Raw genomic sequence first — 23,747 nt, 5'->3', positions numbered from 1 at the left:
ACTTTCAGACCTCAAAATATACTACAAAGCTGTAGTAACCAAAGTTACTGCAAAGTAAATGCAATATGGTACTGGCATAAAAACAGACACATACATAGATGAATGTAACAGAATAGAGAACCCAGAAATTTATTTACAGTCTACTGACTTTTTACAAAGGTGCCAAGAACACTTAGTAGGGAAATGGCAGTCTCTCCAGTAAATCATGCTGAGAAAACTGAATGTGCATATGCAGAAGAATGAAACTAGACCCCCACTTTTACCCAATAAAAAATCAATTTACAATGAATCAAAGACCTAAATGTAAGACCTGAAATGATAAACATATTAGAAGAAAACAGGGGAAATACTTCAAGACATTGGTCTGAAAAAAGATTTGGTAAGTAAGACCTTAAAAGCACAGGCAAAGAAAAAAAGCAAAAGTAGACAAGATTATATGTCAAACTAAAAAGCTCCTGCACAGCAAAGGAAACAACAGAGTGAAAACACAACCTACAGAATGGGAGAAAATATTCATAAAATATTTATCCAATAGGGAATTAATATCCAGAATATACAAGAGACTCAAACATTCCAACAGCAAAAACAATAAACAAAAAAATCCCTCCAATCTAATAAAAAAGTGGACAAATTGTTCTGAATAGAAATTTCTCAAAAGACATACAAGTGACCAACAAATATATGAAAACATGCTCCTTATTAGTAATTATCAGGTAAATGCAAATCAAAAACTGCAATGAGGTATAATCTCATCTCAGTTAGAATGGCTATTATAAAAAAGTCAAAAATAACAAATGCTGGTGAGAATGCAGAGAAAAGACAACTCATACACTGTCATGCGAATGTAAACTAGTACAGTCACTATATAGAACAGTTTGGAAGGTCCTCTAAAAACTACAAAAAGAACTACCATATATCTAGCAATGCCATGACTTGGTATTTATCCAAATTAAAGGAAATCAGCTTATTGAAGATACATCTGCACCTGCATGCTTACTGCAGGATTATCCACAATAGTCAAGATATGGAATCAACCTAGGTGTCCAACAACAGATGACTAGATAAAGAAAAGGTGGTATGTATACACAATGGAATACATTCATCCATAAATAAGAATGAAATCCTTTCATTTATGGCGACCTGGATGGAACTGAAGAACATTATATTAAGCAAAATAAGACAGGAATGGAAAGTTAAATGTCACATGTTCTTATTCATATGTGGAAGCTGAAAATAATTGACCTCATAGAAGTAAAAGAATGCTCGAGGCTGCTAGTAGGATACAGAGGATATTAGAAGCTGGGAAAGGTAGGAGGGAGAGAGGAATAGGGAGAAATTTATTAAAGGAAATAAAATTACAGCTAGATAGGTGTAATAATTTCTAGTGTCCTATACCACTTAAAGATTACTTATTAATGTAATACATAGTTTCAAATAACTAGGAGCTTATTGAACATTCCCAATGCAAAGAAATGATCAATGTTTAAGATGATCGATATACTAATTACCCTGATCTGATCACCATATATCATATGGATCAAAATATCACTATGTACTCCATAAATATGTACGAACATTATTTGTCGATATAAAAAAACATAAAAGAAGTCTAATATGAGCCAGCAATAACTGTAACAAACAAATGGGATCTCAAGCTGCATCAATAGAAGTATAACAGTTGGCAAGAAGGAGACAAAAATCCCATTTTTCTCAGCCCTGGATCATTCCTGCCTTGAGGAAGAAGAGTGTCAGTTTGGGCGTTATGGCCCAGGATGTGAAAAATTAGAATTTCTGTCTAGACGGCAGTGACCAGGAAGGTGAAATGTCTGAAAAATGCTTTATATGAGACTATTTAGAGAAACTGGGGTGTTTAGGTTGTTTGAAATGTACAGTCTCTTATTTGTGTTGTCAAATTTCCCAAGAGCTGCTGCCTTGGAAAAAGAATATCAGATCACTTTCCTTTTGGACATGGGGGACCATGAACACAGATTTCAAGTTGGTATAAGAAGAAACCCTCTAATAGCCAGTAATTGTGTGGAAATGAGATGGCCTCTTTTCCGAGTAGTGAGAAAGCTGTCAAAGGAGGTAATCAAGAGACACTGGAAAGATGTTGGACTGCATAGCCTCTGAGGCTCCTCACAACTCCAATTCTGGGAGTACTGACACTCTTTTATTCTCTCATCACTACTGAAGAATCAGAGAAGACAAACTTGATAACCCAACAGAAATCTAAAGCCATAAATCCAAAGTGGCTTATCCCAGAAAACACTGCCTGTACTCCCCAACTGCCCAGCTTCTGCACCTCTTCCCATCTTTTCAAAATGCCCCCTGGAAAATGGGCTGTGACATGGAGGACTCACCTTTCTTCTCAAAGTCCACCTTCTCTTCCCCTGGATGTCCCAGACTGTCCAGAGTGTGGGTCACCTGGCTGCCAAACTCGTCCTCGCGGGAGACATGGTTGGCCCGCCTAGGTGGCTCCTCATCCTCCTCACAGTCATAGTCATCCAGGATGGGAGTCTCCCGGATGGGCACGCCAATGACGGAATTGTGGGTTTGCAGCCGGGATGAACGGAAGCTCTCCCGCGCCTGGGGACCCAGCAGCACAGATGGGATGTAGTGGATCTCATGAGTGGCTTCTGTGCTTGCGCTCTTCTGGGGGATGCGGCGACGCTTCTGCCAACGTCGCTGGGCGTACAGCGCCACGGTGAACACCAGCAGCAGCAGCAGCAGCGCGATGAGGCCACCCTGGAGCAGGAAGGAAGGACACACAAATGGGCCACTGTTCTTTGGAATCGAGGGCCGCAGGGGATTTTCCTGTCCACTACACTCTGCCAGGATCCCTGGGTTTGGCTCATAGAGCCTCAGGAACCACCAGCCGTGGTTTTTAAGCTAGAGAGACATTGTTTCAAACCTGGCTTTTTCACCAACAAACTGTGTGACCCTAGGCAAACTTCTTCACTTCTCTGAGCCTTGCTTTCCATAGTTATAAAGGTTGAGTAGGAATCCCTGCTCTTCCTTCTTCACAAGGTTGCCATAGGAAGCAAATCAGATGGATAACGGTCATGTCAGAGCAATACAGATAGCTCAGTGGCAGGATGGGTCAGCGCTGTGGCTTCACACAGGTGAATGTCTGAATCTAGACTCCACCTCCCACCAGCTGAGCATCCCAAGGACAGTTGCCTACGCTCCCCCAGCCTTGCTTCCTCATCTCTAGAATGAGTTAACTGAAAGATCAAGAGACAGTAGTAGACTGTCTTACATCTTGCTGCAAATATAAGATAGCATTATTAAATCAAACATAATGTCTGCATAGTATGTATTTTCTTCATTTTTCAGAAACACTAGTCTTTAAATTTCTGAATTTCTATAAGGGAACTGGGACAAAGTAGGTCCTTAACAAATATTTGGTAAATGAGTGAATGAAAATGTACCTTTCTAGGGCTCCTTTAATAAGAATTTCAAGGTCAACTGATATATATATATATATATATATATACACACACATATATATACATATATATACATATATATATACACATATATATATATATACTTTTTTTCTTTGATACACTCAGCTCCTAAATATTTGAGTCTGCATTATCCTACATTAATTTGAAATAAGCTAATGTGTTAATGCACATATCTTACATGATTCATGAAATACTCTGGTCTGTAAGATCCTTCAGGGCGGAGGTATTTTCAAAACATGTCTGTAATCCCCATAACACCTGTCATGAGCTTGAAGTTGAGGGTTTGCATTCTCCAGGCCTCCCCTCAATTGTTCTGTGCCAGAAACCTCTCCTCTGATGGGTAGGCCCTCATCACTTCTCTTGCTTTTCTTCACTTTATACTCTGCTTCATGTTTGGGAGATTGGAAGACACTTTGCTGAATGCCTGCTGTGTAATCCCTAGAGTCAGGAGGAATCACCCTTGTTGTATACAGGGTAGAGAGAGGCTTCAAAAAATCAAGAGACCCAGAAACTCAGACAGCAAGTGGCAGAGTAATATCTGAGCCTTACTTTTTGTGTGTTTATTTTGTTTGTTTTTGCTTTTTAACTCTAGAGCCTATATTCTTTCAATCCACTTGTGTGGTTGATGGCTTCTCCTTGGCTATGATCTCATTGAAGGCAAGGACAAATTCTGACAACTATCTGTACAGCATCTAACAAAGACGGCAGATGTTAGCTGTGAATACATTATCTTAGGGGCAAAGGTGGCTGCTGTTAAACACACCTGTTTAGACCAAGAAGAACACTGTTTGCTGAAATGGGTCAGCCATTCTGCTGACTATATTTGATATTAGAAAACTGGCATGTTCTATTTGCAAGACCCTCAGCTCACTATGCTGAAATTCAGCACCTCCACAGAGGTAGGGGGACTGGGTGGATAAGAGGACTAAGAGGTGGTGGCCAGGTATGCAGGTGTGGCTGATAGCTCTGTAGCAGGGGCCCAAGCCCTGCCTTGAGTTCAGCAGTGAGCTACTTTGATTTCCCCAAGAAAGTTTCTCTGGATGTCATAACATAAAAACAAATGCACAAATCAAGCAAAGCTATAAGTACGTGTATTTATGTGTGTATTTGTGTGTGTGTGTTTGTGTGTGTGTAGAATCTATTCAATATATGTGTAAATGCATGTGTATACCAGAGGTGATTATGTATATATCACCTTAAAAAACAACAATGAATCTTTTTTTCTTCTACAGAACATATGATAGTGATTGCTTTGTGTCACAAAATTATGTGTGACATGATATTATTTGTCTGGGATTTTTTTGTGTTTCAGAAATAAGAAAAGAAGGAGAGGGAGGGAGGAAGAGTGAAGAGGAGAGAGGTGATAGAGAGGGAGAGTGAAGAGAGGAAAGGGCTGGGGGCAACACTAATCCTTGATAAACACAAGGGCTGACCCTCTCCTTAACACCTTTACTGAATGTTTTTTTATTTAATCTTTAAGACAAGACTATGTGATAGAAATTAGTTTATGCTGTATAGATGAGGAAAAGGTAATTCAGAGAAGTAAGTAACTAGCTTGAAGTCACACAGTCAGGATTTAATTCCAGGTCCGGCTGGATTCAAAGGGCCAGGAAGTGGTGGAGCTGTGACTGGGCCCCAGCTCCCCATTTCACAGCCCTTGGTTACTGAACGGCAATTCTCACTGACTAAAGAGAGGGAAGGGGAGGAGGAGGAAAGATGGTGAGGGTGCATGAAAAGGGAAAAGGAAAGTATTATTTTCAAATTCAGCCTCCAGATGTGCAATGGGTGCATCTTCTCTTCAGAGAAGATTTTCATTCTGGCCCATTGATGCCCCTGGGGGAATCTCCTTGCCTGACCATGCCCTCTGTCTTCTCACCTTTGGGCATTTCATTCAGTGAGAGGATAAGGTCTTGCATGGTTCCTGGGCCTTCATTCCTCATCCCACTCAGTATATCCCGATTATGGTTGTGGGATTCTGTGGTCAGATCCCAGGACCAATACTGACCTAGGAAAGATGAGGCCTAACCAACCCATCCACCTGCAACTACTAATGCCCCTTCTTCCTTCCTTGTATCCTTTGCCTTGAGAGCCTTCCAGTAGTAAATGGCTAAGTGTTGGCATCAGACTGACATGATTTTATCCAGGTTCTACTGCTTAGGCACTCTGTGACCTTGACCAGTTCATTTTATCTTTCTAGATCTTTGGCTTTCTCATGGATTAAACAAGGACAAGAGTCATAATGCCACCTCATTGGGTCATGAAGGCTAAATAAGATGCTTGTGGGGTATTTAATATAGTGTAGGGGCACTTAGTATCATAGGTTGTTAGCTACTGTTACTGTCAACAGAATTCAGCAAGTATACATTCTGTGTTGAACGAATAAAGGAATGAATGAAGGAATGAATGACTTGAGTTTCTGGCCCTATATACCTATTCTGCACAACTTGCCTTGGATCCCCAAATCCTTTTCAATCTGGACCAAATGTTTGATGTGTGCTCTTTCATTCACCTTTACACCTATCATCATCCTACATTAAGTTGGAAACTCAGGCATAGAGACAAATGTCATTTACTCAAGATAGAGCAGCTGAGATTCAAACTAGCTCCAGCATGACTTTAAAACCATGCTCGGAGTGGAGAAGGCACAGGAGCAAAAGCCTACTTAGCCCCTGCTCAGTCTCACTTCTGCCTTATCAAGTTACATACACAATTTCAGGCACAGATTTCTCAACATAGGAAACTTCCAGAAGAATGTGGCAGAGGGACCCCCTGGTTTGGGAGGCACTGAGCTTGAGGTTCCCTTTAGTTTATTGACCCATTGATTCTTTAGCCCTTGACCTTGCCATTTGATATGAGCCCAAGCCAGTGGCTATGGCTATCCCATTAGGGCACAGGTTCATTGTCCTCACTCCCCAGCCTGCCCTGAACTCAGCTTCCATCACCTCCAACTGAGTCAGTGACCACGTGGTTTCCATTACAGATTCAAGTTTTATTGCAAGAACTTGGTCAAAGCAGAATTCCAGTATTCTGGGGCTCATCGTGCCACTGACTACTGAAACAGACATCCCAGGCTGGGCTTCTAAAGAACTCAGGAGGCATCATCTAAGACATGGTAGCAGCTTAGGTAACGTTGCAAGCACCAATCTGAACAGCCCTCCCTCCCTAGACCCTGAAAAAGTAGTGGAATACATAAAATTGGACACAGTCTCAGAGCATGTGGGAAAAAGCTTCTAAATTCAAGTTTACTTACTTTCTGACCTTGGCTTGCTCCTATGGACCTTCAGTTTATTAATCAGTAAATCGGAGTTGGCCAATACTTGTGATACTATATCACACAGTTAGAACTAGCTAAGACTGGGAGTCAGAAACACAAGGTTGAAATCTAATGCCGCACATATAAGCTGGGCTATCTTGGACATAGAACTTAATTTCTTTGATTAACAATTTTATTATATATAAAATCAGGTCATAGACTTCTTTATCGAGGGAAGTGAGATGTGAGCTAATGGACACGAGATACTTTGCTTCGTGCCTGGCACATGGTAAACCAGTGATAGGAGAAAATGTTCATTCATGGTACCCCCTATAGGTTGCTGTGCAAATCAAATCTGAAAACAGCTGTGATATCCTGTAAAAACTGAAGAGTGCTGTGCACAAGCAAAGGAGCTCAAGAGAACCATCTGGCTGCCTCTGTCATAGTGAGACATCTCACCCAAAGAATGCAGATGAGTGACTCAGAATCAAGAAGGAAGTGTAGACTGTGTCCACCTGCACTGGTCCAGGCTTCTGTCCTGGTCCACACACACAGAATTACATACTCCCTTCTTTATCGGCTTCCCACACCAGAGGTAAGCAAACAGAAAGGCAGGAGCAATCGACCAGTGCTCAGCAGGGCCAGTGTGTCCAGCCTCTGAGTCCACACCAGGAGCAAACACAGGCCCAAGCAGTGGGAAAAAATGCTGCACGGCAAAAGGGGAGCTGAGGAGGGAGAAGAAGACCTAGGAAGATGGCTGTGAATTTTTAGAAAGCAAGTTAAGAAGAGGCGAAATCTCCAAGGGTGACAAGCTGAGACCCTGCTGGCCTCAGGGACGACCTGATGCCAAGTCCGATTTGGACCATGCTCACTCCAGGGCAGCCCTAGACAAACAAGGCTGAGGAAGTCACTGCAAGTTCTAGAAATAATAACATCAGTCTATTAGTTAGAGGGTTGCTTCTGTGAGGTTGTAAGCTGGACAGATCTTGGGGTGATTTGTTTTTACCATCACCTTATGAGAATTTCAAGAAGCTTTCAGGGAGGAAGTGGAGAAGACATGTGAGAAAGAAAGTGCACCCCTATCCCTTCTGGAACCTTCCCCATTACAAGTCTCTCTAGGCAGGATCAGCCTGCTGCTCTTGTTCTATTACTGACAGTGAGTCTCAGATTCTCCAGGGGAACAAGACAAGGGTGAGGGTGGGAGGTGTCAAGGGCAGAGTGCTCTGATGGGGAAACCAGGTGCCTGGGGGCATACAGGCCAGCATGAGAATCCCTGCTTCTCTCCTTGCTGTTGGCTGTGACAAGTTCATTACATTTTACTTCCTTGGACTGCAATAGGCTCCCTTTAAAATGAGGCTGATAGTTCACAGTGTGAAGAGTTATGCTAAGGATTAAACAAGACATTCAAAGGTCTGGATAAAGGATCTGGCACCACAAAAGTCAACAAATACTAGCATCATTCCTTCAGCTTCCCTATTTGTCTATCACAAACTAAATCCTTTCACCCCAGTTCCCCTTGCTTAAACTCCTCTCCTGGCTTCCTGGGGTCCTTAAAATAATGTACAGGTTCCCTAGCCTGGTACCCAAAACCCCTCATGACTGGGTCCCTGCTCATTCCCCAGCTCCCCACAAGCCTCACCTGTCCTACTTGTCCTGGAGTCACCCTTGGCAGTTGGCATCCTCCAAAGTGTGATGCTCCCTCTTCTGCACTCTCTATCCCCTCAGCCTGAAGCACCCTCTCACTCACTCCACCTGGAATCTCAGAAGGTGACTTCAGTTGGAAATAGGATATTTGCAGAGGTAATTAGTTAAGATGAAGTCATATTGGATTAAAGTGGGCCCTAAATCCAATGACTGGTATCCTCATAAGAACAGGAGTGGACACACAGGGAAGAAGCTCACATGAAGATGAAGACAGAGATCCAAGTGATGCATCTACAAGCCAAGGAATGCCGATGGTCATCAGCAACCATGAGAAACTGGTAGAAAGGCATGGGACAGATTCTCCCTCAGAGCCTCCAGGAGGAGGCTTGCTGACATCATGATTTTGGACTTCTGGCCTCCTGAACCATGAAAGAATAAATTTCTCATGTTTCAAGCCACTCAGTGTGCAGTAATTTAAATGGAAGCCCCAAGAAACTAAGGCACTGCCCTTGACCTGTTGATCTCAGCCCATTCAGCTGTCTAAGCTTGGAGATCACTTCCCCAGGGAACATCTCTGCATTTTCAGGTTGGGGTGAGGCTTTCATGGCTCCAGTCCTCTGGCTGTTGTTATCCAATCATCTGTTTGACCATTTTCCCATTCAAGGTCTTGAGTTGCCATTTACCCCTACCATTTATCCAGCCTTAGTTCCAGTGCTTAGCCCAGGGAAGGTGCTTAATAAACACATCCAGAAGCTGACAATCTTCACCAGACTTTCCAGAGGAATGCAAATGCAAGTACTTGTTTTAGCTCTGACCCCAGCATCAACAAGGCACCTGACCAAACCGCGTATGCCCCTTTGCTGCTTTTACTTTCTCCAATGCCAGTGCCTTCAGCTGGTTTTCTTACGTACACAACCTCAAAAACAGAAAAACACACAGAGAGATAAAAAGTATAAAGCATTTCAAACCACCCCACCAAGAGAGCCTTCTGAAAAGTCAAACTCAGTACACTGTTTGGCCTGGCCTCATTTTAATCTATTTTCCATGTTAAAATATCAAGGCATGAAAGAAGGAAGCAGAGAAAGGAAAGAAAGGGATAATATGAAAAATGCTTTATTTGACAATGTGTCATTCGGAAACTGATTATTTCTGTCTCTGGCCTTTTTAATATTCCCTCACTATGGCCAAGCCGCCAGGGGATTTGGTATTCTAAGACTGGATTTATAATACTCTGTTCTGCAGTGATAAGAACACAGGCCTTTAATCCTCAGAGCTGTGAACATGCATATTCTCTCAAGTAATATCCTTCTCTTCTCGCCACTTGTTTCTGGTCCCTGGCAGCCACGATGCCATGATGGCCGAAAACTGGTGATCCACTGGGCCTTCTCTTGGCCACTTGCCTAATGACAGATCTAGTGGGGAAGGGGGCCCAGGATCCAAGTGATCCGAGACGTCTCCTTTCAGGCCCCAGTCTATGTTTAAGCTGGAAGAATTATTAGAAAATAGTCTAAGTCTTTAGTGTTAGAAAAAAAAAAAAAAGAAAAAGAAACTGAGACTCAAAGGATGAAAGTGACTTGACCAACATCACAAACCATCCTAAAATAGTTTTGGAGACAGAATATGCAGCTGACACCCTCCAAAGCTGCTAAGGAAACATGTGAATTGTGACAATTTGATCTACAAAATAGCTTCTATAACTTTCCATTTCTCTCTACTCTATGACTGTCCTATGCCCTAGTTTTCATGGATTTTCATCATGATAATTTTAATACATGCTGAATGATCTTCCAGGCTTTATTCCTCCTTTCCCACTATGCTCAATCCATCTTACTTACCGTAACTAAGGCACACATGGAAACTGATCCCTTCCCTATTGACTAAGCTAAGAATCCTGTAGTTTGACAGTTCAAGTCCTCATCATCTATCTTTGTGGATAACCTTATCTCGAACGTATGCTTTTGAAATGCCCTTCTTCAAATGTGTGCTTTGGCCGTCCATGCAACCACCCCTACTAAGCTCTTGCTACAGAGAAGGCATGGTGCCAAGTATCCAACCACAGTGAAACTCTCTGCTCCCAGTAAGCTGGGGAGCAGAGACTGGGGCCTGAAAAGAGACTTGTCAGAGTACGTGGAGCCTGAGCCTCCTTTCCCACTAGCTCTGTCATTAAGTGAGTGGCGAAGAGAAGGCCCAGTGGATCACCAGTTCTCACCATGATGGCACTGTGGCTGCCAGGGACCAAACTCTCAGTCCTGAGGTGTTTTTGTAGAAGCCATTTACTTTACCCGGAATGACGCCCTCATTCTTATTCCTCACCCTTATGTCTACACATCCAAATACCATCCATACTTCACTGTTAACTTCAATGCATCTACTTTATGAACTGCTAGGCTTTTCCCTTCCCCAGGTGCAGCCAGAAGGAATTTCTTTATCCTCTGCACTCCCACAGTGCTTCGCCTTAACCCTCACTTAAGGATCTTCAGCATTTCTTACCTTGTATTAGAGTTGTTGATGCTCTTTACTTAGCTGCCCTACAGGTTAGATTATTATGCCCAGTATACAGATGAAAAAAAAAGGAGACTCAGAAGAGAAACTGCTTAAAACCATATAACCAAGTAGAAAACATATATGATAAGATTTTCCACTGGGGGCAATTCCCAACAAACCATGGGTTCACTATCTCAGAAGGGAGCAGCTGGAGAATAAGATAATAAGTTCAGAACATATTGCAAAAGGCATAAGGATCTAAAGACTTTTAGACACTGAGGATCTAAAATTTTTTTATGCTGTAGGGTGGCAAAATCAGCTGTATACCTTGGAAAGATCATAGTGGGCGTGATGGGGAGATTGAAAACAGGGATAGCATTGAGGTAGATTTTAACAACAGTCTAGGATGGCAGTTCTCAACTGGTGGCAATTTTGCCCCCCAAGAGGCATTTGGTAATAGAGACATTTTTGGTTGTCACAACTTAGGGGAGAGAGTACTGGCATCTAGTGGGCAGAAGCCAGGGAATCTGTAAACATCTCGCATACACAGGACAGCCACATACAACAAAGAATTAACTGGTCCCAAATGTCAATAGCGCAGAGTTCGAGAGTCCCTAGTCTAAGAGAGATGATGAGACCAGAACTAAGAGAGTTAAAGTGGTGGGTCAGCTAACAGGATAGGAAGACTTGTGTCTATTGGTGGGGAAGGGGGTGTCAACAATGACACTGAGGTCTAGATTCTGTCACTGGATTAGGGAGGGACCTATCTATCTATGTCTTATTTTTTCTTGGGTAATCTTCCAGAAAGTTATACAAGATACCAGCATGTAATCAAATGAAGAGATACATTTACATGTGTGAACAATAAGAGAAGAAAAAGGCACAACAAATAAGAATTTGCATGTATACATGTATGTGATTATGTATGTATTCACATTTGTAACAATATACTCACACCTATGTTAATACATCTATAGTTAGCTATATTTATCTATATTTCTTTTTTGCCTCTAGTCAGATATAGGGTGACCTATTTAAGAAGTCCCATTATAGAAAAAGAAACATATTTCTCTTTAAAATAAATCATCTACTTAGCATGTATCTATTAGAGATACTGTTTTACTTCCAAAGATAATGCCAAAGGAATAAAGTAAAAACACATTGGTTCTTTGGAATGCATTCACCTTCCACCCACTACCCCCCAGCTCAAACTTCCTTAATCATCTTTAGATCAGATTACAACAGGGTCAAAATCCTGGGAGAACATACTGAATTGTAAAAAATTTATCAAGGAGAAAGCTAAGGAATGCTTGGAGACACCAGCATTTTCCCGTAAGTTAGACAGACATAGGTTCGTCTATTGACATTTTTGTTAGTACAGTCATGACTCATATCTATGTCTGTTTGACATATATGGCTTTGGATAAGTCACTTGAGTTTCTTCAGTTCTCTCATCTGTGAATTGGGTTACTAACACCTAAGTGGGAGAATCTGTGGAGGATTAAATGAGATTGCAGTGTATAATACAGTTAGCTAATAGCTTGCAAGTAGTGGATCTTTATTATTGAGGTAAGACCTTGTTTCCTAAAAAAAAATTTGATACAAAGTAGTGGTGAAACCACTACTTCCCCTCCACTATACAATCAGATATTCTCTATACAGTTTCCCAGCTGCATTCCTCCCATAGGCTCCAAACAGTGATTGTGATCCCTTCCCCTCTTTGGGGTAAGTAGGCGGGATTGGATGGTTTCTGACAGCCATCCCAGCTCTAATATTCTACAAAATTAAAAAAGCAAAGGCAAACTGGAAAGCGTTTTGGAAGAGATGAAATACATATATTCTTATGACATCTTGCCTGGTATTACAGGTTTAAATGCATACATTAAACCAGTTAATCATGCTGTATCCTTCACACCATTTCACGTTTCTGTGCTTTTGCTCATGCTCCCTCTATCTGAAATACCCTTCCCTCACTTCTTTGTCGAGTCCTTTAAGCCTCAGCTTGTGGGTCATGAGTTCTCTGAAACCTGCTTTTTCTGACTGGGTTAAGTACCACCTGTTAGGTCTTGCAGTGACTCATGCTTTTGTCTGCCAGAGCATGCAGCAGATTGCATCATAGTTTGACCCCCTCCCATCACCCTAGTGCCCATTGAGGGTGTTCTTAATCATCTCTGTTTTCCCAGGATCCAGCTCAGGGTCTGACACTGAGTAGCCCTCATTATGTATTTATTGTATTTCTACACTGAGAGGCAATGAAAGGAAGGGCAGGGTTTTATTTATTTCTAGTTGAATTTGAATGGTACACAGCACATAGTAGTAGATCTTCAATTACTTGTTGAAAGAAAGGATGAATAAATCCATCATAAATGCCTCTCTAAGGGCAGGTGACCAAAATACACCTACATCTGTCTGGCAGTCCTCCATCTGTCTGTAAGAAAGGGCTGAAGGTAATTCGCATGAGCCATTTAACACAAGTCAGCATCCCACTACATGTCCTCAGGTGGCCTCTCAAGTTCTGTCACAAATCCCACTCTGAAGGACGGGTGAATGGAGAAGGTAGGGGAAAACATCTTTAGGAGGATTGAGTTTCTTCCCACTCTTTGAGTCATGAAAATATACAGATGGGCCAGGCACGGTGGCTCACACCTGTAATCCCAGTACTCTGGGAGGCCGAGGCGGGTGGATCATGAGGTTAGGAGTTCAAGACCAGCCTGGCCAAGCTGTATATATATATACAGATGAACCCAAGTGGCCAGAGAGGAGCTTTGCCCTCATTCATTGATTTACTTATTCCCCAGGTTAAGGTCATACCTGGAAGCTGGCAGACCTAAGTTCCCATTTTTACTCTGCCACCTACCTGTAATGGGACCTTGGGACATTCTCTCTGTGATGCTCAGTTTTCACAGCTCTAATACAGGAATAATGCCATTCACCAAAAAGGCTGTTGTGAAGATCGGATAAGATGATATGTATAAAATATGTCACACAGCCCTTGACCTGCATAAAACATTCAATACGTGGTAGTCATTGGCTTAACTCTTACTACTATTATTGTAATTTTCTGACCCTGTAGCAAACCTTCTACCTTGATTTAGAAATACACAGGTATGCCCTTGAAGAACTCACAGTTGGTTTGTGGCAACAGGTAAGTAAGCAGGCAGTTATCACAATGCATAGTTCAGCAAGCTCCATGTAAGAGGGAAACATGGTAAGGGGCAAAGAGTTTCTCACAGCTTCCAAGTGTAAAACGTAGAGAAAGTGAGGATAAAAAAGATTTTTCTTGCAATTCCAATTACAGTCAAGTTCAAAGGTGTGAAGAACATGCCCATCCAATCAAGTACACTCTTGCCCAAAATGTGACAGAAGACTGGATAATCAGCTAAACTGTGTAGTGGTTAATGGTGCAGGCTCTGGAGTTGATGGCCTTGGGTTTGAGTACCTGTGCTGTCATTTACCAGCTATGGAACCTTGGATAGGCTACTAAATTTCTCTGATCCTCATCTTTCTCATCTTAATGAGACTAACATTTCATCACTGAAATAGACTATTGTGAAAATTAAACAAGTGAATGCAAAAAGGAATCCAACATAGTGCCTAGAATACAGTCAATGCTCAACAAAAGATGATTTAAAAAATTCTGGCAGAGGAAAAACATATTGAGAAAGAAACCAGGCAACTTAAATCCCAGTCCTTACCTTACCCCCTTATAAAGTAAAAGAAGTTTGCAGAAAGCTCACAGGTCCTCATAAAGCAGGGTTTTTGTTTGTTTGTTTGCTTGTTTGTTTTTTAACAGGGTGGCCATAGCAAGCAAATGAACTAGGCATTTCTAACTTCATTAACAGATGACAAAAGTGAGCCTTTCAAGAGGGGTTTTGCCCTTCAAGGCTGAAAAGTCAGTGACAGGACACACATTTGGCTCCAGAATCCTGTTTGTCTGCTGCATGCTGCTACAATCATCTTGAAACGTTCGGTGTGTCTGGAGAGTCGGCAGAATGAAGAGCCTTCATCCTTTGCTCAGTACATTATTCCCTGGGAATGTGTTGCAGATTCACAGGGCTGATGTGAGATCCCTAACATTGTGCCAACCTTAAAATACTGTGCCAACAACAAAGCCTTCTCAGGTCAGAAGTAGGGAAAAGAGAGGAAGGTGGAGGCCAGTGAGAGCCTGGTCAACACTAATACATGAAAAATAAGTTTCATATGGGGAGGGAGCTTCTGAAGGGAGCTGGCAGCATAGTGGGTCTGATGCTGGCTTCTTTAGAAATCATGGGTGGGGGTTAGGGGAGTTGGTGTGGGTGAGGGTCATGGTCAGGGATTGCTGATCTATCACCAAGACAGAGTCACGTTGGTGAAGGCTTCCCTTTGCACCTGCTCTACCATAGTGCTCTTCTCCTTTGTCTCCATCACCAGATCTCTATTTCCTTTCCTTGCTTTAACTTTATATCACTTATCTCTCACTTTTATTATATTACACACTAATTTGTTAACTTTGTTCATGGCCTTAATAGAATGGAACTTCCATAATGTAGGGCCTTTTGTTTTGTTCATTACTGTCTTCAGCACCAAGAACAGCACTTAGTGTTTTGTGAATGCTTAGTAATTCTTTTTGGAGTGTATGAATAGATTAATGGATGCAGGGATGGGTGGATGGGTGGGTGGATGGATGGATGGATGGATGGATGGATGGATGGATGGATGGATTACTGGGTGGAAGAATACATGAGTAAATAGATAGATGTCTCTCAGAATGGTTTAGTAGCTCCTCAAGGACAATAACTAGATATGAGTTATTTATTAGCCTATACCCGAGGACTGAAAAGGCTGGAAGAAATATAGTGAATAAAGAAAACATTGCTGTTAGTTCCCTTTTGGTGCCCAGGTAAGGGGTACTGGGTATAGGGATAATGAAGACACAAATGTGATAACTAACTGTTAACTCCTCTCTCTCTACTGTTGGACCAAAGAGGAAGAGGTGGTCTGAATTCCAAGCTTGTTTAGTCATTTATTCATTTATAAATACTTAGGGAGATACTGAGCCAGAAAGTAAAGGGGTGAAAGGGATGTCAGATGCAACTCTTCAAGCACAATCACTTTACACAGAAAGCAACCTGATAGCTGTATCTATTTGTTATTACTATTACTATATCTAGATGGAAATCATAGGACTTTAGTGAAAGAGGGTATCAATAATGTGGCTCAAAAAACACTGGATTTGGGTTCAAATTCTGACTGGCTGATTAGCTGTACATTCCTTGGCTAGCCATGTTACCTTTTTCAGCCTCAGTTTCCCCAGGTTTAAAATGATCAACAAAAACAGGTGCCTTTTCCTCTTTATGTAAGGACTCCATTGATAATCATGTTTTTAAAAGAACTATATATGTTATAGAGTAATTTACACCCATCAGAACTTTGTATATAGGTGTTGTTAAAGAGAGGGACTCCAAAAACCACAGGTAACTCAAGCAGAGTAACTTAAGCGCAAAAGAAACAAAACTGCAAATCTGCCAGCTTTCCAATACTTCTGATACTTCTGTCTTCTATCCATCAACCTTTTTCAAAACCTATTACAAGTCATACAATAGGGGTCTCTTAGAGGCATTGTTTTGCTGCCATTTTACAGCATTGATGCTGTAGCTGCCAATTGTCTTGAAGGCATGTTGTGATGGTCTCAGGATCTCCCCTACCGGGCTAGATCAAGAAAACCCCTGGAAAGTTAGTTACTAGGGGCAGAGAGTCAAGCATAAGATGCCCATCAATGAGAAGGGAAAAGAGAGAGGAGTCAATGGGAGGTGCTTTGTGGCATGATAGGAACAGGAATTAAAAGCTGGCCAGTGTCCTTGATGTACCCACCAGGGCTGAGCTGGTATGATTCATTCTTTCTCTTCACCTTGCTGCCCTTTGTCTCCTGAGTATTTAAAGACGTGGAGTTCAGGCCAGTCTTGGTGGCTCACGCCTGTAATCCCAGCACTTTAGGAGGCCGAGGCGGGTGGATCACCTGAGGTCAGGAGTTCGAGACCAGCCTGGCCAACATGGCAAAACCCCATCTCTACTAAAAATACAAAAATTAGCCGGGCATGGTGGCACGTGCCTGTATTAGGGGGGCTGAGGCAGGAGGATCCTTGAACCTGGGAGGCGGAGGTTAAAGTGAGCTGAGATGGTGCCACTGCACTCCAGCCTGGGCAACAGAGTGAGACTCCATCTCGAAAAACAAAACAAAACAAAACAAACAAAAAAAAACCATGAAGTTCAATATCTCCTGAGTAATCCAGGTAGTAGAGATAATTGCCCAGCTACCTGCCACCTTACCCTTAACAACTCCTCTCATCCCTGAGATAATTTCTACCCCTGCTGGCAGGACAGGCAACCCAGGGCCCAGGCCGCAGGGGAATCTGGTAGACCAGGCTTTCTTTCCTGGTTCAGAGAACATCTCAGTTGTAACACTGATAATGCTCCCCGCCCCCAAGCCCTACCATGAGTGCTGAACCTCAAGATCTGTTCCCTGAGATCGTGCTGTCACACACAGGACTGGCCCAAGGTGGATCTCCAAGTCCTGCTCCCCACATTCCCTCGGGTTGTACATCTATTGCCTTCCAAGACCCACCCTCATATCCAGCTCCAGCTGGGCTACCCAAGACTGGGCAGTCTCCTTAACTCAATCCCAGGGTAAAATACAGGAACTCAAAGCTCCAGCACATTGTATCCTTAAGTGGTCAGCGATAGCATCCCCAAACTGCCACCCAACAGGACAGCATTTGAAGCACTCATTGAGCCTGAGATTGGAAAGATGAGGTCTGGAAGAGCCTGGGAACTGTCTAAACTTCAGATTAATTAGATGAAGATGAACTTAATTCCACAGCTACTGAAATAAATGTTCATGTCACACAGCCATCTCCAACCCATATCGGTGAGGGGTCTGGGCTAACTCAAGAACAACTAGCCTGGGTTCCTGGCCCATTCAGAGTCCTGTGTGTTTTGAACCAACCAGCAGGTCCTGAGGAAATGGACTGAGGTGGAATAGGGACTGGTGGTATTGGGACCACTTCAGAGAAAGTCTTTATTTCTGGCCAGGTGTGGTGGCTCAGGCCTATACTCCCAGCATGTTGCGAGGCTGAAGTGGGAGAATTTCGTGAAGCCAGGAGATTGAAACTGCAATTCATGAGAATTTCATGAGGGTAGGAGACTGAGAAACATAGTGAAACCCCATCTCTACAAAAAATAAAAATAAAAAAAGGCATGGTAGCGCACATCTAGCCCCAGCTACTCAGGAGGCTGAGGCAGGATTGCTTGAGCCCAGGAGTTTGAGGTAAGACTCTATCTTAAAAAAAAAAAAAAAAAAAAAAAGTCCTATTGATCCTGAGCCTCTGTGGAATCTGGGTGTGTGAATTTCTTCAGGCTGAAAAAAAAAAAAAAATCACCCAAACTGAGTGGCTTAAAGTGTTAGATATTTATCTCTCTTAGTTCAGGAGGCCAGAAGTCTGAAATGAAGGTACAAGCAGGGCCAAGCTCCCTCCAAAGGCTCTAAAGGAGACTCCTCCCTTGCCTCTTCTCACTTCTGGTGGCTCCTGGAATTAACCTGTGGCAGCATCATTCCAATCTGTCTCCATCTTCAAATCACATTCTTCTCCCCTGTGTCTCTCTCCATCTTCTCTTCTTCTTACAACAATACCACTCATTGGATTTAGGGCCCACCCTAAGTCAGGGATGATTTCATCATAAGATCCTTAATTAATTACATCTATAAATACCTTATTTCTAAAGAAGATTATATTCTGGGGTTCTGGGTAGACATCAATTATGTCAGGACACTATTAAACCCCGTACACTGAGGAAGGATATCTAGGTCCATTATTTAGTTGCAAGAGTCACTGAAGCAGCCCATAGTAAGTGAACCAAAGAGATTGAGCCAGGAAAGAAAAGGTCTAAGAGAGAATGAAAATAAGACCTCTGTTCTCATTCCTCAGTGGCTATTCTGGGGCAGAGGGAGCGGACAGTGCATGCATCATGGAAAGGTAGCATCATCAGCAATGACGAAAGATTCCACAGGGAAGGCTGTGGACTGAAAACAATACAAAATATACAATAAAACCTTTCTGACACAGTAAACTCCACTCGCCTTTTAAGACAGAGCTTGTGTATCTTCTTGACCCTCCCAGATAGAGTTGATCATCCCCAAACTTGCCTGGTCATAAATAACACCTGGGGATGCTCATTAAAAATACATATTTCTGGCCTTTAAATAAGCCTGCAGGAGACCTTATCATCAGGTAGGGTTGGTCTGGGAGCAGAAGAGTATTTAAATCCTATCTACAGCACTCTCTGAGTTTCTGATCACAGCAGGTCAATTGATTTAGTATATCTCATCTTCCTTGTCTGTGAAGTGATGTTAGCAGTATTATCTACTTTAGGATTACATGCATCACTCTGCTGAGGATGAAAACCATAGAAATTCTTAGTAATAGAGAGCCAGGACTATTGCCAAGATTACAGCTGTCTACAATGGCCCTAGGCCACTCTTTGGCATATATTTGCCTACATACCTGCCATCCCTGACTAGTCCTTCTTATTTGTGTATGCCAATGTAGCTTCTTGGTTAAAGCTCAGACTCTCAGGCCATGAAATTTGAGTTCAAATCTTATTGCTACTCTATTGGTTTTGTGGCTTCTTACAAGTTACTTTATTCTGTATCTAGAAAATGGGGATAAGCAAATCTATCTGATATAATTGTAAAAATAAAACAAAATAATCGATACATTGGTTTGAATTGATTTAAAATCCAAAACAGAAGTGGAATTTGTGGAATTTGGGGAGGATAAAGGGGGAAGGAGCTTGTTGTCACTGGTGAAGTCCAAGAAGCCAACGGTTTAAGGAGAGTTTGGAAAGGGGAGAATAGAGGCAGAGAGAGTGGGAAGCGAGTGAGGAATAAAGGGAGCATGGAAAGGAGGGGAGAGTGTAAGGTGAGAGAGGATAGAAGGAAGTGCAGGAGAGTAGAAAGAAGCTTCTTTTTCAAGAATCCCAGTGGTGTTCAAATCCCATTTCTCAGGCCATTACAAACATAAGAATCTCGTCTATTTTGCTCAGAAGCTTCTTCCTTGTTCTCTGTCCCGACCTAGAGGCTGCTGACTTGGGCTGTCAGAGGGCCACTAAGTGAGCACACCTTCCTTTTCTCATCATTGCTTTTCAGGGCCCTGCACTCGGGGAAGCAGCCCAGAAGGGGATTAGAAGATCTGTGGAGACAGAGCTGGAGTAACTGTCTTCACCCTGCCACCTCCATGGGGCTGTATAACAAAATTACAAAAGCCACCCAGGGTAAGTGCTGCTACAAAAGTAACAGCAAAAGGTAACTGTCAATTACAAAAGCATCTAGGAGCCTCATTTTACTCATCTGTTTAATGGGCATCATGAGGGTCCTAGTGTTTTGTCTTGTTTTGAGGATTAAGTGAAGATGTGCATGTAAACACTCTGGATAGTATTAGGAAATGTTTCTTCTTTATACCCCAGGTTTTGATCAAGATAAATTTCCCCCAAATCTCTCTCTTGCCCAACATCCTTTACTCCTCCCCACTAAGGTAGACTGGATCTGGAATGAGGCTGTGAGCTTGCATAACTCTTTCCCTTCATTGCCTCTTTTGCCGTAGGAACCAGCTGCCCTCCAAAAGCAGCCTTCTGCTCTGCCCTGCCACCCCTTCTGTTTTGTGATAACAGATTCCCATGTGAGAGGGTGCCAGGCACTCAGCACTTACCCTGGGTGGGAAAATACCCATTTTTGCCAAGTCCTCCAAACTAACCTTTTGCAGTAATAAAGGCAAAACATTAATCTCCATCTGCTTTACTCCTTTTACTAATCTTTCAAACTGTTCTCAATTCAAGTGGAGAAAATATGGGGCTTCCACAAATCCCATGCCGATTACCTGGGTCCAAAGAATGTTCTCAGCAAATTGTTCTGTTATTATTACATTCACCAGAAACTCTATTGTCTCTTCTCCCTTTGTTGGGAGCAATTTTTTTTCTTTTTTTAATTTATCTCTCTAAAAGCTTTCACATTTTCCCCCTTTTATCCATACAGTTCTGAAATTTCACTGCAATGCAACTAGGTACAGATTTTTTTTTTTTCCTTTTTGTTCCTCATTCATCATGTTTGGTAATCAGAGGACACTTTCAATCTGTTGTTCCTTCCTTCTGCTCAGGGATGAGTTCTGGCATTATCTACTTCCTTCCCTGGCTCTGCCTGGATTCTGGAGCTCCTCTCTTTGCTGTTAACAAGCAAGTCTTCTAGGAGGTGAGCTGGAGCTTGCGTTCTTCCAGTTTCAATCTCACAGCCTCCCTGCATCCAGGGCTCTGTGTCCTTCTGAGGGGCAGAGAGCAGGCTGAGAATAAAACTCCTGAAGAAATCAGGGAGGGGCTGCAACTGGGAGGAGGCCCTGCTTCCAATTCCCCCAAGCGAGCATGTGTTCCTCGCTCCAAAGCAGGAAATCAAACAAAATTGCTGGACCTAAACCAGTACCAGGCTCAGTGGAAGCCAGGAACTGGCAACTTAATCCTGTTAATGAGATTTTTGGGCAAGTCGCTCAATACCCACTTAGCCTGATTTTCCTCATCAGTCAAGTGGCAACAATCATTTACCTTCCCTGACTCCCAAGGTGGTTGGGAGAATCAATGAAATGATGCACATGAAAAAGGTTTGCAAATTACTAAGGGCTATCTATGTATAAGCATATGTGTGTGTGTGCATCCAAACATACACAACCTAAACATATCCCAAAATGAACATCAAATTACGGAGAAAGACTGAAGTCTGTTAAGCAAATTTCTGCTCATCTTTTATGATCCAGTTGAAATGTCCCTGCTTTTATTTATTTGACTCAGTGCCTAAAATAATTAGCTTGAATTTTTTTTAAAAAAAGAATATAGTCAAACAAAGGAATTGCACTTATGGCAGAGTGGTGATCACTGAACAGTGAGCAATGAGACTGACCAAGGAAGAAAGCAGTTTTGTGTTTTCTATCCCATCTTCACTGTGGATTATCAATGCTCATTGAGTGTAACAGTGGTCATAATAACCTAACTGCCTAAATTTCTGTTTCTGTGTCTCTTGTCTCTCATAAAAAATATATAGGTTAATTCATGCAAATAAAATGCACATTTGATAGGACTCTACTCTTACAAAATGCTTCATGTATCTGTCCTATGAACTGGAGTTTCTCATAAGATTCTATTTAGATCAATGACTCTCTGCTAAAATTGTTGATGGACTATGTCTCTCAGCAACAGGAGGGTGACTTTGGAGTGTGTTGTATCCAAAAGCTGAGCAGCAGAAAGGGGGAGTTAGATGAGATGGTATGGACTATGTAAATTCGCAGAGGGCAAGAGGGCAGAGTCAACCCCTCTCTTCCCACAGACCAGCAAAGGCAGCAGTGGTACTCAGCTGCCTGCCACCAGCCTGAAAAGGGAGCCTCAGGCAGGGACAGATTGTGTTTTGGTTGGAGGGTAAGAGTAATAACTCAGCAGAGACAATACAGACGTGCTTGGAATATTCAGACCACCTTACCAAGATCTCCCCTCCCATTTCTCCTCCACGCCTCTCCAGTGCCAGCTAATCCCTCCTGAACCGGCCATGTGTCTCCTACCGTGCTGAACAGATGCTCAACAGCAGCTAGAAGGAAACCCAGCGGAGGCAAACACACTCATCTTTCTAAACTAAAATCCCACTTTCCAAATATCAGAAAGGCCAGGAACTCAGAGATCTTAAGGTTAGCTGACATTGTTAGGATTATCACTGCTTTTGTACACTTTCCTTTGAAAAATTTTAATTGGAAATTCATTTCTGAATAAAGCCATAAAAGAGGCGCTGCTCCAGTCTAAATGGAGGTTGGGGATCTGAAATCTCTAGAGCTCCGTGGAGCAGAGCTAGAAAAAAGGACTCTTTCATTCTGCACAAGGGAATGTCAAGGCTGAGAGAGGATGAGAGCCTTTTCTAGGTCAGGCACGATTAGTGGCAGAGCCAGGACTAGAACCTGGCCCCTTGGTGGCCATTTCAAGGTTTGTTTCCATTGTCAGACTCAAGACAGAAAGCTGTTTAAAGGTGATCCATATATCAGCGATTTCAAGGGTTTTAGGTAAGCAATCGGTGTCTGCTGTTTTACTGTATTTAAAGAAGGATAAGGCTGGGCGCAGTGGCTCACGCCTGTAATCCCAGCACTTTGGGAGGCTGAGGCAGGTGGATCACCCGAGGTCAGGAGTTCGAGACCAGCCTGGCCAACATGGTGAAACCCTGACTCTACCAGAAATAAAAAAATTAGCCGAGCATGGTGACAGGCACCTGTAATCTCAGCTACTCAGAAGGCTGAGGCAGGAGAATTGCTGGAACCCAGGAGGCGGAGGTTACAGTAAGCTGAGATCACACCATCGCACTCCAGCCCAGGCCAATAACAGCAAGACTCTGTCTCAATTTAAAAAAAAATAAGGCGGGAGGGGGGGGGGGGAGGATAAAATCTTATTTTCCAAGTCCCTATTGCATGTCATTTATTGGTATTGACGAATTGAATGCATTATTAAAACAAATCAATCCTCATTGGAAATCTGTGAGGTCAGTGTTAACATACCCATTTTGCAGATAAGAAAACAAAAAGGTTAAACAATTTGCTCCGGGTCATGAAATTAATCTATAGCAGCCCTATTATTAGAACCCAGACCTCTAAGACTCAGAAAATCATCCTGCTCTCCAGAAAAAAATTTCCTCTCATCTGAAAGTGTATTACTGTAACTACAAGCAAACAATGTAAAATAAACTACTACTACAACAAAATGGCATTTGCACAGTCCTTAGGTTTAAAAGCCTTTCCCTTCATTAGTACCTCATTTGAGCAGCTCTGTATCACATGGCTGGGTCTAGGGTGAGG

The 23,747-nt window shown here is 42.5% G+C and overlaps 1 protein-coding gene across 4 annotated transcripts in view; it reads right to left on the bottom strand.

The window, feature by feature from the left end:
* Nucleotides 1-23,747, bottom strand: part of ASTN2 (astrotactin 2) — a 980,365-nt gene that overhangs the window by 777,077 nt on the left and 179,541 nt on the right. For all 4 annotated transcript variants that reach the window (XM_009457169.4, XM_009457172.4, XM_009457170.4 and 1 more), the window contains exon 3: nucleotides 2,361-2,745. In XM_009457169.4, coding sequence (XP_009455444.2) covers nucleotides 2,361-2,745 — 385 coding nt within the window. The remainder of the gene's footprint in view (nucleotides 1-2,360; nucleotides 2,746-23,747) is intronic.

This window comes from Pan troglodytes, chromosome 11 (assembly GCF_028858775.2).
Source record: "Pan troglodytes isolate AG18354 chromosome 11, NHGRI_mPanTro3-v2.0_pri, whole genome shotgun sequence".
NCBI lineage: Eukaryota > Metazoa > Chordata > Mammalia > Primates > Hominidae > Pan > Pan troglodytes.
The sequence above is the reverse complement of the archived record's forward strand: the minus strand, read 5'-3'. Positions and strand labels throughout refer to the sequence as shown.